This window comes from Neofelis nebulosa, chromosome 16 (assembly GCF_028018385.1).
Source record: "Neofelis nebulosa isolate mNeoNeb1 chromosome 16, mNeoNeb1.pri, whole genome shotgun sequence".
NCBI classification, from domain to species: Eukaryota; Metazoa; Chordata; class Mammalia; order Carnivora; family Felidae; genus Neofelis; species Neofelis nebulosa.
In genome coordinates this window covers 3,097,217-3,109,978 of record NC_080797.1, presented here as the reverse complement: position 1 = coordinate 3,109,978, position 12,762 = coordinate 3,097,217, and the positions used below count along the sequence as shown (strand labels likewise).

At 59.5% G+C, this 12,762-nt stretch overlaps 1 protein-coding gene across 7 annotated transcripts; it reads right to left on the bottom strand.

The window, feature by feature from the left end:
* Positions 1–414: 414 nt before the first annotated feature.
* ARHGEF15 (Rho guanine nucleotide exchange factor 15) lies at positions 415–12,730 on the bottom strand. 7 transcript variants are annotated; one of them, XM_058702516.1, is made up of 18 exons: positions 12,599–12,726; positions 12,057–12,090; positions 11,672–11,875; positions 10,148–10,803; positions 8,662–8,994; positions 8,345–8,399; positions 7,066–7,124; positions 6,750–6,961; positions 6,471–6,631; positions 6,137–6,289; positions 5,907–6,036; positions 4,549–4,623; positions 4,341–4,433; positions 4,102–4,262; positions 3,843–3,995; positions 3,605–3,687; positions 3,390–3,494; positions 415–1,982 (listed from the first exon to the last, which is right to left on the bottom strand). In XM_058702516.1, exons 4-18 carry the CDS (start codon positions 10,752–10,754, stop codon positions 1,831–1,833), a joined length of 2,532 nt encoding a protein of 843 aa, XP_058558499.1. In that variant the 5' UTR covers positions 10,755–10,803; positions 11,672–11,875; positions 12,057–12,090; positions 12,599–12,726; the 3' UTR covers positions 415–1,830. The 7 variants fall into 7 exon arrangements, with proteins under 7 accessions (XP_058558499.1, XP_058558500.1, XP_058558502.1 ...); XM_058702517.1 differs by having other exon boundaries at positions 11,672–11,789; XM_058702519.1 differs by having other exon boundaries at positions 11,672–11,699.
* Positions 12,731–12,762: the final 32 nt, after the last annotated feature.

The following is a 12,762-nucleotide window of genomic DNA, read 5'->3' as shown; positions in this document are numbered from 1 at the left end:
ATAAATAGGTACTGTATTGAATTGAATTGAATTGAATTGAATTGAATTGAATTGAATAGAATAGAATAGAGATGCTTAGCTGGTCAGTAAAGGACATTTATTGCTGACTGACTGCCCTTTTTGCCCTTCTCCCTAGGTCTTCATTCCCTGCTGGAGTCCCAGCCATACCTGGCCCTGCCCTGTACTCTTCCCCAACCCGCAACAGCGCTCTGCTCCAGCTGTAGACCCTTCCCCGCCACTGCCTAGGTCCCCCGGGGAACTACGAGTGGGGGCCAACACCCTCAGGCCATGCTCCTGGTCTGCAAGCCCCAGGCCCAGCAGAACCGACCCCGGCTCTCAAAGAATCTCCTTCCAAGCAGCCCCACCCCCTTACAAAGCCACACTTGGGAAACTTTAAGCACACGCCTTCCTCCATACAGGTCCACCAACGTTTACTGAGGGTTTCTCATTCGCCGGGCACTGTGCAAACCCGGACGGCCAAATGCCAGTCCCTTTCTCCCTCCGAGTCTCCCAGAGTCCTTCCACCTCCTGTGGCTGGCGTGGCGGTTGCTGTCCTGGGCCGGTTGCCACGCATGAGCAGAAGGGACAGAGTGATGGTCTAGTTCAGGGGAGGCCTGGTGCCAGGCCTGGGCACCTCCCCCCACCCCACCCCCCACCCTCGCCAGCAACTGTCTGCTCCGCCCTGGCCCCATCCCTCACGTCCTTGTGGCATCCTGCAGGGCGGTTTCTCCTCTGGAAGGAGATGCTCCGGAGGGGGTTACACTGGCTCTTTGTCCTCTCCCCACTGGCTGGCCCAGTGTTTCTGTGACAGGGCCAGGATGACGGCGGGAAAGGCCAGGAGGCTCACCGGAGGGCCCGCGATCCACAGCTCTAGTCTCTTCACCCAAACCCAGAGCCGGTCTGAAGCCCGAAGCGGGGGCTGCGTGACTGGATACGGTTGGGTTGGAGGCCAAGTTTGGGGCAAGGAAGCTTCAGGGGGCTTCAGGCCGCAGCCACTGGCCATCTTCGTCCGCTACCAGGCTGCCATGGACCCCTGGCCCAGCGCCCAGGCCTCTCACCCCCAACTCTAGCTTCTGGCTGCCAAGCCACACCCAGCACATCTCGTCTGGAGCTCAGACCTCCTGTCTTCTTGGAGAGAATAATAGGAAAAACAGGGGGTGAGGGAAGGCATGGGGCACCTGGTCACCTGGGGCGGGGGGCAAGACCGCACACACACACACACCATGTTCAGCAGAATCACCTTCCCTGATACATCCAGAGACATGCATGCACGCGCACACACACATTCTGAGTCACACACTCCGGATTCTTCTAGAAGAGAGGAAGTGGCTTGAGAGGGTACAGGAGGCACCCCAGGAATGGAATCCAAAGATTCCCAGACTCAAAGGGCAGGACAGTCGTGGCTGGAGAACGAGGCAGGGTCACTACCGGTCTCTTGGGCCCAGACCCCCATCTTGTGTGGCCGGATGGCTCCCTGCTTATCGCCACTGGCTATTTTATTCTAAGACTTTATCTCCAGCGCAGCCCTTTTCAAAGCTTTATTGACCTAGCTTAGTCTTCCTGGGCTGTGAGCGTAGCAGGGATACTCATTAGCCAGGGGCTCAGCCAGCTCAGCACCCATTGGCTGCTCTGCACTAAGCCTCTTTCCCCATTGGCCGCTCACTCGAGCGTGTCCGTTGGCTGCTCTCTCCTGAAGCTCGGTCCCTATTGGTTGCCAATAGAGGTAGCGTTCCCACTGACAGCGAATCCAACGGATGGGTGGGCTTTGCCCTCCCCGAGCCAAGCACCAGCTGTCCCAACCTGTGCACCACCGCCGCCGCCCCGCATGCCTTAGGGTGGGGGAGTGCTGGGGGGGCCTGAAGACGGCCCAACGGCCTCGAGGAGTCTCTGGTGCTGGCGAAGGTGCTTCCTCCTTTCGTGTTCCCCTGTGACTTCACACACCAGCTGGGCAGGGAAGGCCCCAGGAAAGCCCTTTAGCCAGCCTGGGAAAAGAGAGACAGGGGCCCGAGTGGAGCCAGGGCAGTGGACGGGACAGAAGGAAAAGGAGGTCCGACGGGGTCTGAGGCCTGGGGGTCACGGTGAGGGTGGGGATGAGTGGAGAAGCCTGGAGCGGCAGTAGAAGGGCCATTTCATTAGAAGTGGAGACAGCAGCAGCAACAGAAGATGCGTGTCATTCCTGTCCAGCCCTGCTCATCTCTCATCAGTGCTGCTCATCTCACGCAAGGGAGAGCTGGAGTTCTTACGGGACCCGCACGGTCTGGTCGCCCTTACTTCTGTGACCTCATCTGTTTCTCTGGCCTTTTTTCACTCCGTCTACCAGGCTGGCTGGCCTCCTTAGGATTCTTCAAACACTCTGGCCACAGGGCCTTTGCACCGACTCCTGCCTTGGTCTGGGACACTCTTTTCCCAGACACCATGCGCCCAACTAAGTTCTTCACCTCTGTCAAGTCACTGCTCACATGGTGCCTCCTTGTGGAGGGGCACCTCGACCTCCTATTTATTTTTAAAAATTTTAAATGTTTATTTATTTTTCAGAGAGACAGAGAGACAGAGAGGCAGAGCACGAGCAGGGGAGGGGCAGAGACAGAGGGAGACATAGAATCCCAACCAGGCTCCAGGCTCTGAGCTATCAGCACAGAGCCAGACCTGGGGCTTGAACTCATGAACTGTGAGATCATGACCTGAGCCGAAGTCAGACACTTTACTGACTGAGGCACCCAGGCTCTCCCATTTTTACTTTTTTAAGCTTATTTATTTATTTAGAGAGAGAGAGAGAGAGAGAGCGCCAGCACCCCGTTGACCTCTCTATGTTCAATTGTAATCCTAGGGCACCTGGGTGTCTCAGTTGGTTAAGCGTCCAACTTTGGCTCAGGTCATGATCTCACACATGGTTCATGAGTTCGAGCCCCACACTGGGCTCTGTGTGGCCAGCTCAGAGCCTGGAGCCTGCTTCAGATTCTGTGTCTCCCTCTCGTTCTGTCCCTCCCCCACTCACTATTTTTCTCTTTTTCTCTCTCTCGCTCTCTCTCTCAAAAATAAACATGATAAATAAATAAACATTAAAAAAAAATTGTACTCCTACCCAACCCTGGGACGCCTGACCCTGACTCTGTTCTACATGCGTTTTCCCACAACACTTATAACCCTCAGACACTGTATCATCTACTTTTTTTTTTAAAAGTAATTCCTACAGGGGGCACCTGGGTGGCTTAGTCGGTTAAGTGTCCAACTCGTGACCTCAGCTGGAGTCATGATCTATCAGTTTGTGGGTTTGAGCCCCACATCAGGATTCTCTCTCTTTCTGCCCTTCCTTCTCCCCTTTCTCTCTAAATAAATCAATAAACTTTTTTTTTTAATTCACCGAATGAATAAATAAAAGAATCTCTCACCTTCAGGGCTCTTGTGCAGGTGCCTGGGCAGAGCCCTGGACTCCAGACTTCGTGCCTCAGTCCTGGCCGGTGCAGAAGACTCTGAACACAGTTCCTGGGAACAGTCTGCTTGGGGGTGGGTGACACACAGTGGGATCAAGGCCCTTTGTAGCTTCTCCCCCATCTTCCCCCTTTAGCCTCACTTTTCCTTCCCTCGTCTCCCGGAGGACACTCACCACAGTCCTCATAGACGGTGTCCGGGGAGCAGGGAAGGGGGCCAGGGGTAGGGAAGGCTCCCAGCCAGCGCTGCATGTCTGATCTGGTGGGGACATAGGGAGGGGTCACGTTTGAACCAGGAGGTCCTTCTGAGGGACAGACAGGGGCCGTGGAGGAGAGAGACTGAGGAAGAGGGTGGCGGGGCCTGAGAATCCAAGTGAGGGTCCCAGGGTGTTTTCTGAAGGCGACACGACTCACAGGGAGGAGGCCTGGAGTAGCCGGTGGGTGGGGCGGCCCTGGTGGTTGCTGAGAAGGGAGAGGCGGAACGTAGGGGGTCCAGATGGGTCCGGAACCTGCTGGGCCTGGACCAGGGAGCGGTGGGCATAGTCCAGAACCTGCAGCCGCTGCCCACTGCCCAGGGAAGAGGCAGTTCAGAGGGCGAATGGGGGATCCGGCTGGACCCCCAGCTCCCCGCCTCCCTACCCCAGCCTGGGCTCCCTCCCTCCCTGGGACCCACCTCTTGGGCTGAGTGATGAGCAGCAGGTCGCTGAAGAGTAGCAGGCAGAGGGGGGTGAAGCGGGGGCGTGAGGTAAAGAGCACACCCCCCCTCCGGCACCCTAACTCGGTCAGCTCCCCTTGCAACTCCAGGCGCCTGGACCAGGACACCAGGGGCAGGGCCTGTGGGGGAGCAGGGGGAGGTTCTGGCTTGTGGCCGCACTGCGGGGGGCGGGGGGGGGTGCCTGGGCAGGGGCTCACCTTGACTTTGTGAAAGCGCAGCCTCTGGGTGAGCCGGATCAGCTCCTCTGTCTGCTTCATGCGCCCCACCTCTGCACTGCAGCGCTCAATGATCTGGGGTTGGGGGAGCCGTGTCACCCAGCCCTCCTTCTTTCCGCCCCAACCACCTGGTCGCCTGCCTCCCGATCCCCTATCCGCCCCCCCCCCCCCCAGCATCCCTCCTGCCCACCTTGCTGACGGCACCCAGGGCTTTCTGGGCATTCTCCTGGCGGCTGGACCCCTCCTCTGTCTGGCGCAGGATATTCTGGGGACAAGGAGGTAAGAGGGACTGGGCGCCCCGCTCTGCCGCCCTGGGATTCAGAGGGGCTGCTGTTCAGAGGACCCTACGTAGCTTGACAAAATGTTCTGGGTTCACCGGGCTGGGGAACCAACCTCAGGGAGGCAGACAGACCTCACCACTCCCCATCTGCATTACCCTGAGCCTGTCATGTTACCTCCCTGGGCCTCAGTCTCCCCATCTGTCAAATGGGGACAACAATACCCACCCAGCAGACCAGAAGCACTGCTGTAACGATTCAACGAGGTAAATCTACGAAAAGTACTCCTTGGCCCGCAGTAAACACAAAAGAAGACAGCTAGTATTTTCATCGTTAGCTCTTGGCGCAAACAATGCAGCCAAGTGGTTAAGAGCGCCCAGGCGTCCATTTTGCCGCTCTCAGTTATCCTCTGTATGGCCTGGGGCAAGTTATGGAACCTCGCGGTGCCTCAGTTTCCTCATCCATAAAGTGGGGTCAGTAACACTGCCCACCTACAGTGGCCGGTAATGTGAAACAGGCAGACAACACTCAAAACCATGCCTAGGACAGAGCGCTCGACAGCCGTCTAGCTATTACGATTAGTAGTATGATTATGGCACTGTCTACACCCGGGATATAGAAAACTGAATACGATAGGAAGAGGCTGATACCCTAGATGGGGCCTCTCACCGGGTCACCCACAGCAGGTGACCTGGTTTAGGGAGAAGTTTCTGCTTTGCAACAGAAGAGCGTTTCCGTGTCTCAACCTAACCCCCATCCCCGGTATCGCTCCGCCAAGGCGCCTCTTTAGACACGTTTTCCCCGCAGCGTCCTACCCACGTGGAACGTTAACGCCACAGATACGCTGCGCGTCTACCGATGTGCCCCCGCAAACATTGGACCAGCTAAGGTTGTTTTCACCCCCAAAGAGCTCATCCGTGCCTCGCTGGGAGTGCTATCACCCCCACTGGGGAGGCACGCGGCGGGAGACCTCAAAGGCCACTCCTCACGTTCCCCCCAGACCCCGGGACAGGAGGGGACCTGCCCAAGACCACTGGGCCAGCTAGTGGCCGGGCTAAGTGGCGAACCCGCGCGTCCAGCCAGGGGCTCCTTCGCGGGACCCAGACTGCTCCGGGGACGGCTGGTCGGCTCCAGCCAGGCTGGGTGGGTCCTGAGTTGAGAAGCCGGGCAGGAGGGCCCCCCCCCCCACCCACGCTGGGTGGGAGGGGGGGGGAGGGGGAGAGTGCTCCCGTGAGGGCCCCCCACCCCCACCCCCGGGGGGCACAGGTACCTGCAGCAGCATGCGGAGCCTGGTGATTCGCTGAAAGGGCAGCAGCAGAAAGGACGGCAGCGGCAGCCGCTCGCACTTGGGGAGGCTTTGCAGGCGCCGCAGCTCGGCCGAGAAGCGCACGTTCGTGTCCCTGCGAAAGCGGTCCCGGCGGATGGCGGCTTCCACCTGGAGGCCCCGCCCCCGTCCCTGCTCCCCTCGTGTCCTCCCCCTCCCCCGCCACGTGCACTCACATAAGGCGGCTGTAGGTCTCCTCCTGGTATTGCTGGTTGCGCACGTAATCCACGTACACCGAGAAGGGGCCCACGGCGTGGTCGTGCACCACGTCACACAGGTCGCTGATGTGGGGGGAAGAGCGCACACGGGACAGCAGCGTCCCTAGAAACCTGAGGGAGTCAGGGGAACACGCAATGGAGGTGGGGCACACAGCCAGGTCTCCCAGGAATCCGAGCGAAGAGCTGGGCGCTATCTGGGCCCCTGGAAGGGAGGACCTGGGACAAGCAGAAAGCTAAGGGAGTGCTCAGCGGCCAGAGGCCCCGCTTGCTGTTCCGACAGGACCCCACTGACCGCTCGCTGACTCCCTGGACTCGCTGCACGTTCGAGAAGAGGGTGTGGTGGTCCCGGGGGGTGAGCGTGTCCCGGAGAGCCTGGCTCAGCACGAAGGTGTCAGTTAGCAGCCGCAGGGAGCGCAGGTAGGAGGCCTCGGAGGTCACCACCTCGAACAGGCTCTGAGGAGGAAGGGCAGGGCAGTGGGCGGAAAGCCCGGCTCCCCGCCAGTCCCGGACGCAGGTTCCACCCTCCCCCCTCCGCCCCGCGCCAGCCCTGCCGGACCCCAGGCGTGCCCACCTCCTGCATGCGCCTCTCCTGGGAGCTGAGGGTGTCCAGGAGGCCGCTGGCCCGCACAGCCGGCAGCTCCTGCCACAGCGTGTTGCGAGGTCCAGGGGGCCGTGCGAAGGTGGGAGCTTCGCCGGGGTTTGTTGGAGAGGGACACCCGTCCTCGCTGACCCCCCAGAGCTCCTCTGACAGCACAGCCGCTCGATAGTTCTGGTACAGGGGCTCTGGAGTACAGACCCAGCACATCAGGGAAGCCCAGAGCCCCAGAACCCTTCCCCACTGCTTGAAGGGACGGCACAGAGGGGACCCCAGGTCCAGAGGCCCTCACCGTCCTGTAGGGGCAGCTCCCAGTTCTGTTCCTTCAGCAATTCCAGCCCCTCCTTGTCCCTGCAGAGAGAAACGGAGGGACTGCCCCAGAGCCACCACGATCACACACCCCCCAGGGGGCGCTATTCACATGCTAGTGTAAGGGAGTGCATGATCCGCACACAGGTAGTGTGCAGGGACCCTGATGGAACCACACACACAAAATTATTTATGCGGGGCTCCTGGGTGGCCCAGTCAGGTGATCGTCTGACTTTGGCTCAGGTCCCGATCTCCCAGTTTGTGAGTTTAAGCCCCGCATCGGGCTCTGCGCTGACAGCTCAGGGCCTGCTTGGGATCTTCTCTCTCTGCCCTTCCCCTGCTCTCTCTCTCTCTTTTGAAAAATAAACAAACATTTTGTAAAAATTATTTATGTGCCTGTTGTATACGAGGCCCTGTACTGGGCAGGCCCCATCCATTCCTGCGATCTCAACTACTGGGAACCACACACTTCCAAGCCTCTCTCTCCAGAGCTCTCCAGATCGCTCAGCTGTGGATGGTTGTCTGGCGTGTCCTATCTGTGCCTCAGTGAAATTCAGCATGATCGAACCCAGAATCGCACCTCCCTGCTCTGCTGCATTCAACCAAGTTAAACACCTAGGAGAATTCCTACCAGCAAGGGCTGAATAAGTGAGTGGGAACTCACTAGCTCTGACAGGGGTGGTGAATCTAAAATGATTAATAGGGGTCCCTGGGTGGCTCAGCCGGTTAAGCATCTGACTCTTGATTTCGGCTCAGGTCATGATTTCATGGTTCCTGGGTTTGAGCCCCGTATCGGGCTCTGTGCTGACAGCGCTGAGCCTGCTTGGGATTCTCTATCTCCTTCTCTTTCTCTGCCTCTCTCTCTCTCTCTCTCAAAAGAAAATAAATGAACATTAAGATGATCAACAAACCCACATAACACAGGAGAGGCGTCCCTGGTGCTAAACAGATTTATAGACCATCGCATTAGAGGCTCAAGGTCCCGGAAGTAAACCAGAGCAATTGCTGTGGGCGGGGCTCTTTACCAATATCGCACTCAACAACTCTGTGAAGTAGCTGGTGTCTTATCCCCACCCACAGATGAGGACCCTGAGACCAGGAAGGTTAAGTGACTTGTCTGAGGCCACACAGCTGGTAAGGGACAGAACCGCTTGTCTCCAGAGCCCTAGACGTCCTTCCCCCACATCTGCGAAGGTGAGATTTCGCTGGGCCTGAAGCTTAGCCTGCGCTGGGGTAGGGGTAAGGGTGCAGGTGTTTGGTACCTGCCCTCCATAGATGCTGGAGGAGTGTCCTGAAGAGCTTCATCAGGATTGTCCCCTGGAGAGAAAGCCCAGAGTCAAGAGAACAAATCTCCAGGATCCCTAGCCCCGGACTCCTGACTCCAGCCCCCACCCGACCCCCACCCGCCAGCGGGAGACGCTCACTATAAAAACTACAACTCCAGTCAGCCCCAGAGCAGCAGCTGGTGGAGAACAAAGAGTCCAGGGCGGGTTGTGGGTGGTAGTTTTTTGGCTTTTACAAAGATCCACCTCCAGCCCTTCCCTTCCCGCCCAGAGACCCGCTCACCGGGGCTCTGTACCTGTCGGGATTCCGTCTTCGGAGGGCAAATGGAGATCTGGCTGCGGGGGGTCCCCAGAAGCGGTGATGTCTGGCCTGACCCACGCTGGTTTGGGGGCTTTCAGCGGTGGCAAGAGTTTGCGTTCGGCAGTGGAGCGGTAGGACGTAAGGACCACTGGGGGGAGACTGAGGCTTGGAGGGCTGGGGCGGGAGCGGGAGGTCCTCAGTGGGGAGGCCCGGCAGAAAGCCCTGGGGCCATCCTCATAGCCCCCCACAGGTACCCATCGGAGCTCCAGGCCAGGCCGGCCTATGTGGCAGACACAGGGGCAACAGGGAGGACAGGCCAGGACAGCATCTGGGGGAGACAGGGGTGCCCTAAGGAGAAGGCCCTTGGGGCCCGGCCGCACCTTGCCCGGGCCTCCTCCCTCCCCCTAACCTACCAAGCAGTGGGACAAGGTGGTCCAGCCCCAGGCATCTTTATCTCCCCCACCCTGACTCTCCTCAAACCCCCCCCCAAAAACATGGAAATCAGATTTTTCCCAACATGAAATCCATTTTTTTTTTTTTTTTTTTTTTTTTTTAATTTATTTTTTGGGACAGAGAGAGACAGAGCATGAACGGGGGAGGGGCAGAGAGAGAGGGAGACACAGAATCGGAAACAGGCTCCAGGCTCCGAGCCATCAGCCCAGAGCCTGACGCGGGGCTCGAACTCACGGACCGCGAGATCGTGACCTGGCTGAAGTCGGACGCTTAACCGACTGCGCCACCCAGGCGCCCCGAAATCCATTTTTAAAAATGTAGCCCCTTGGGGCGCCTGGGTGGCGCAGTCGGTTAAGCGTCCGACTTCGGCCAGGTCACGATCTCGCGGTCCATGAGTTCGAGCCCCGCGTCAGGCCCTGGGCTGATGGCTCGGAGCCTGGAGCCTGTTTCCGATTCTGTGTCTCCCTCTCTCTCTGCCCCTCCCCCGTTCATGCTCTGTCTCTCTCTGTCCCAAAAATAAATAAAAAACGTTGAAAAAAAAAAAATTTAAAAATGTAGCCCCTGGAGCCTGCTTCGGATTCTGTGTGTCCCTCCCTCTCTCTCTGTCCCACCCCCACCCACCCTGTGTTCTGTCTGTCTCTCAAAAATATATAAATCTTTGGGGCGCCTGGGTGGCGCGGTCGGTTAAGCGTCCGACTTCAGCCAGGTCACGATCTCGTGGTCCGTGAGTTCGAGCCCCGCGTCAGGCTCCGGGCTGATGGCTTGGAGCCTGTTTCCGATTCTGTGTCTCCCTCTCTCTCTGCCCCTCCCCCGTTCATGCTCTGTCTCTCTCTGTCCCAAAAATAAAAAAAGTTGGAAAAAAAAATTTTTTTTTTAATGTTAAAAAAAAATATATATATATATACATATATATATATATATATGTATATATATATATGTATATATATCGCCCCTGAAAGGACCCAGTCTTAAAGCACTAAAAACAAAGAAGCCCACCCAGGGCATCCAGGGCTCCACGATGCACTTACCCGGAGCGCCATTCTCCTGTGACCCGCTCCCAGCAACGTTGCCCTGTGGAACCTCTCTCTCGCCATTCACATCCACTGCCCCATGGGCACCCGGCTCCAGGGCATCCCCAGCCTGGACCTTGCCTTCAGCCCCCCATTCAAACCTGCCAGCCAATCTCCGCACAGTGCCTGGGGCCGAGGCAGAGCCACCCTGGGCCAGGACCTCAGCCCTGGGGAGCAGGGGCGGAGTGTGGGGTGACCCGGAGGGCTTGGGTGGGGGAACTGGAGACCGGGGAGCGGGCTCTGGGGTGACGGAGCGCCTGGACACTGGACTGGGGGTGCTGGAAGGCGAGTCTGGGGAAGTCTGGGAGTCGAGGCTGGCTTTAGAAGCCGAGGGGGGCAGAAGGGCAGGGGGCTTGAGGGCCGAGGCTGGGGGCTCCCAGGGGATGGGGGTGCACATCGAGGTTGGCGCATCATTGGGGGTGAGGGGAGCTTCTCGTGGAGAAGAGCCGTTGTGGTGGGGCCCTGGGGACTGGGCAGCCCTGGGGCGAGAAGGAGGACGGGGGCGGATGATCCGAGGGGGCTTCTGGGTAGGGGGTGTTGCTGCAGGAAGAGACTGGGCTGACATCTTCCTCTGGGCTCTTCAAAGGAGTGGGATACTCTTCTGGAGTCATCCCCTGAGGAAGAGGGAGGAAGAGACCCTTAAGGCCCACCCCACCCCACCCACCCCCTTCCCCCGCCATGGGTAGACGGAGGCCTCCCAGCAGAAACTGTTTGCAAGCAAATGGGGACATGATTTCGGGGTGGGGGGGGGGCGCGGGAGGGGAAAAGGCTAGTGCCCTCCCTCTGCTTCTTTCTCATCTCCACTGTCTTCCTCTCCTCACCTCTCACCCCTCCCAGCCTCCCAGCCTCCATTTCTCTCTGTCTTTTGGCTTCCGCTGCCACAGTCGGGCCACAGGGGGCAGTGAGGCCGGCGCGGGGGCGGCCAGCTGGAGACCCAGGTTGGGGGCCCCGGTACATCGCGCTTCTCCTATGGCCAGACGTGTCCGGCTGCAGAGCTGTGCGTGCTTGCGTGCGTGCGCCAGCGCGCGAGAGGTGTTGAGAACGCACGCTCCGTGCGGCCAGGCCGGGGGCGAGCGCGGGCCGCGGCGCGGTGCAGGCGGAGAGGCGGGGTGCGAGCGGACGCGTGTGCGCAGGCGCGCCGCCCGGGCCCGGGGAAGCGAGGGATGCATCACTATTTCCCTGCTCCAGCGGGCCCTCCGCCCCCCATTTCCCAGTTCCTCTCTCCGGACTCTCCCTTTCCGGATTATTTTTAGTCTCCTTTTCCTGCCCTCAAGATTCCTGGAGCCTCTGACCCCAAGAGACCAGGGGGCCCCGGGCACGGTCTCTCCTGCCCCGTCCTCATCCCTGCCCGCCCCCGCCCCGCATCTGGTCAGAGAGGCCCCAGTGGGAGCCTGGGTCCTGCCAGGATGCCTGGTGGGTGGTCGGGAGACCGGACTGAAGGTGAGGACCAGGGGGGCCAGGACGCCGAAACCTGGGCTTCACCTCCTCCTGCGGGCAGGCGGCTGCAATCCTGAGAAGGCGGCAGGGTCAGGGCGGTGGCCCCAAACTCCGCACAGGAGGCGGCCGGAGAGTCAGACCCCTCCAGGCCCCGGATTAGGTTCTGGAGAAAGGATGCCGGGTGGGGGCTGGGGGCCGGAGGCTGTGAATCTTGCAGCTCAATGGCCTCTGTGTTCTGGCAGGAAGCTCCTTAGGTGACCCAGGCAGTGGCCTCACCAGCTGGCGGGCTCCTCCCCAGCCTTGCCCCCCTTCAGGGATCCCTCCCCCACCCCCCCACTCCCCGCCAAAGGTACCTGCGTTTACTTCCTTTCCCGCCCCCCCACTCAGGCCTCTCTCACAGGGACCCAGGTACCAGGCCCCACGCACTCACCCTTCAGTCCTCTCCACTCTGTCACCTCCCAGGGCTGAGTGAGTAGGGGCAGGAAACAGGAATCGGATCCTCCTCCCAACCGGACACCCCCCCTCCCCAAACCACACCGCACTCCACATGCGCACACTAGGGTTCTGGAAGATGTGATGGACCCAGGATCCCAAGGGTCCCGGAAAAAGGCTGAAACGCCGGCGTGGGAGAGCGGGCTGTTCTGTATGCACAGGGTCTGGTTGTGGCTGCGTGGCTGCGTGGACCGGGGGCTGTTGGGGCCCTGGGGTGGGGACGAAGGATGGGCTGGCAATGGCACAGGGCCGGGCCGGTGGGAGGGCACCGGGCACGGGCGTCTGGACACCTCTGTATCAGCTGAGGGATGGTGTGTGTGTCCCTCCAGGACGTGTCTATCTCTCCCACACCACACACGAGAGAGCCTGTCCCTTAAGCTTCTAACCTGTCCCTCTGGGTGTGAGCCACTCTTTATGTCACACCACGGGACCCCCACCCAGGCTTCCCGCTCCCTGTAGTGCCCCCCTCCCTGAACTTACCTTTATCTTTCTGGAAGCTGTTTCTATTTTCAGCCTGTCCTGCCTACCCCTTGGAGCGAGGAGTGTGGGGCCAGGTCTCCGAATGCCTGTTCCTGTGTTTCTGGGGCGGGAACTGAGGGCCCAGATTGAGATCTCCACAGAGGAAGCCAGTTCCTTGGCCCCAC

What these genes read in the sequence shown, in the direction of transcription:
- ARHGEF15 (XM_058702515.1), bottom strand. Translation starts at nt 10,754, where the DNA reads ATGTCAGCCCAGTCTCTTCCTGCAGCAACACCCCCTACCCAGAAGCCC. An exon ending in GGAGCTGCCCCTACAGGACG is followed by an intron (nt 6,962 to 7,065) that starts GTGAGGGCCTCT and finishes TCTGTACTCCAG; the next exon opens with AGCCCCTGTACCAGAACTAT. An exon ending in CACCGTCTATGAGGACTGTG is followed by an intron (nt 3,495 to 3,604) that starts GTGAGTGTCCTC and finishes ACCCCCAAGCAG; the next exon opens with ACTGTTCCCAGGAACTGTGT.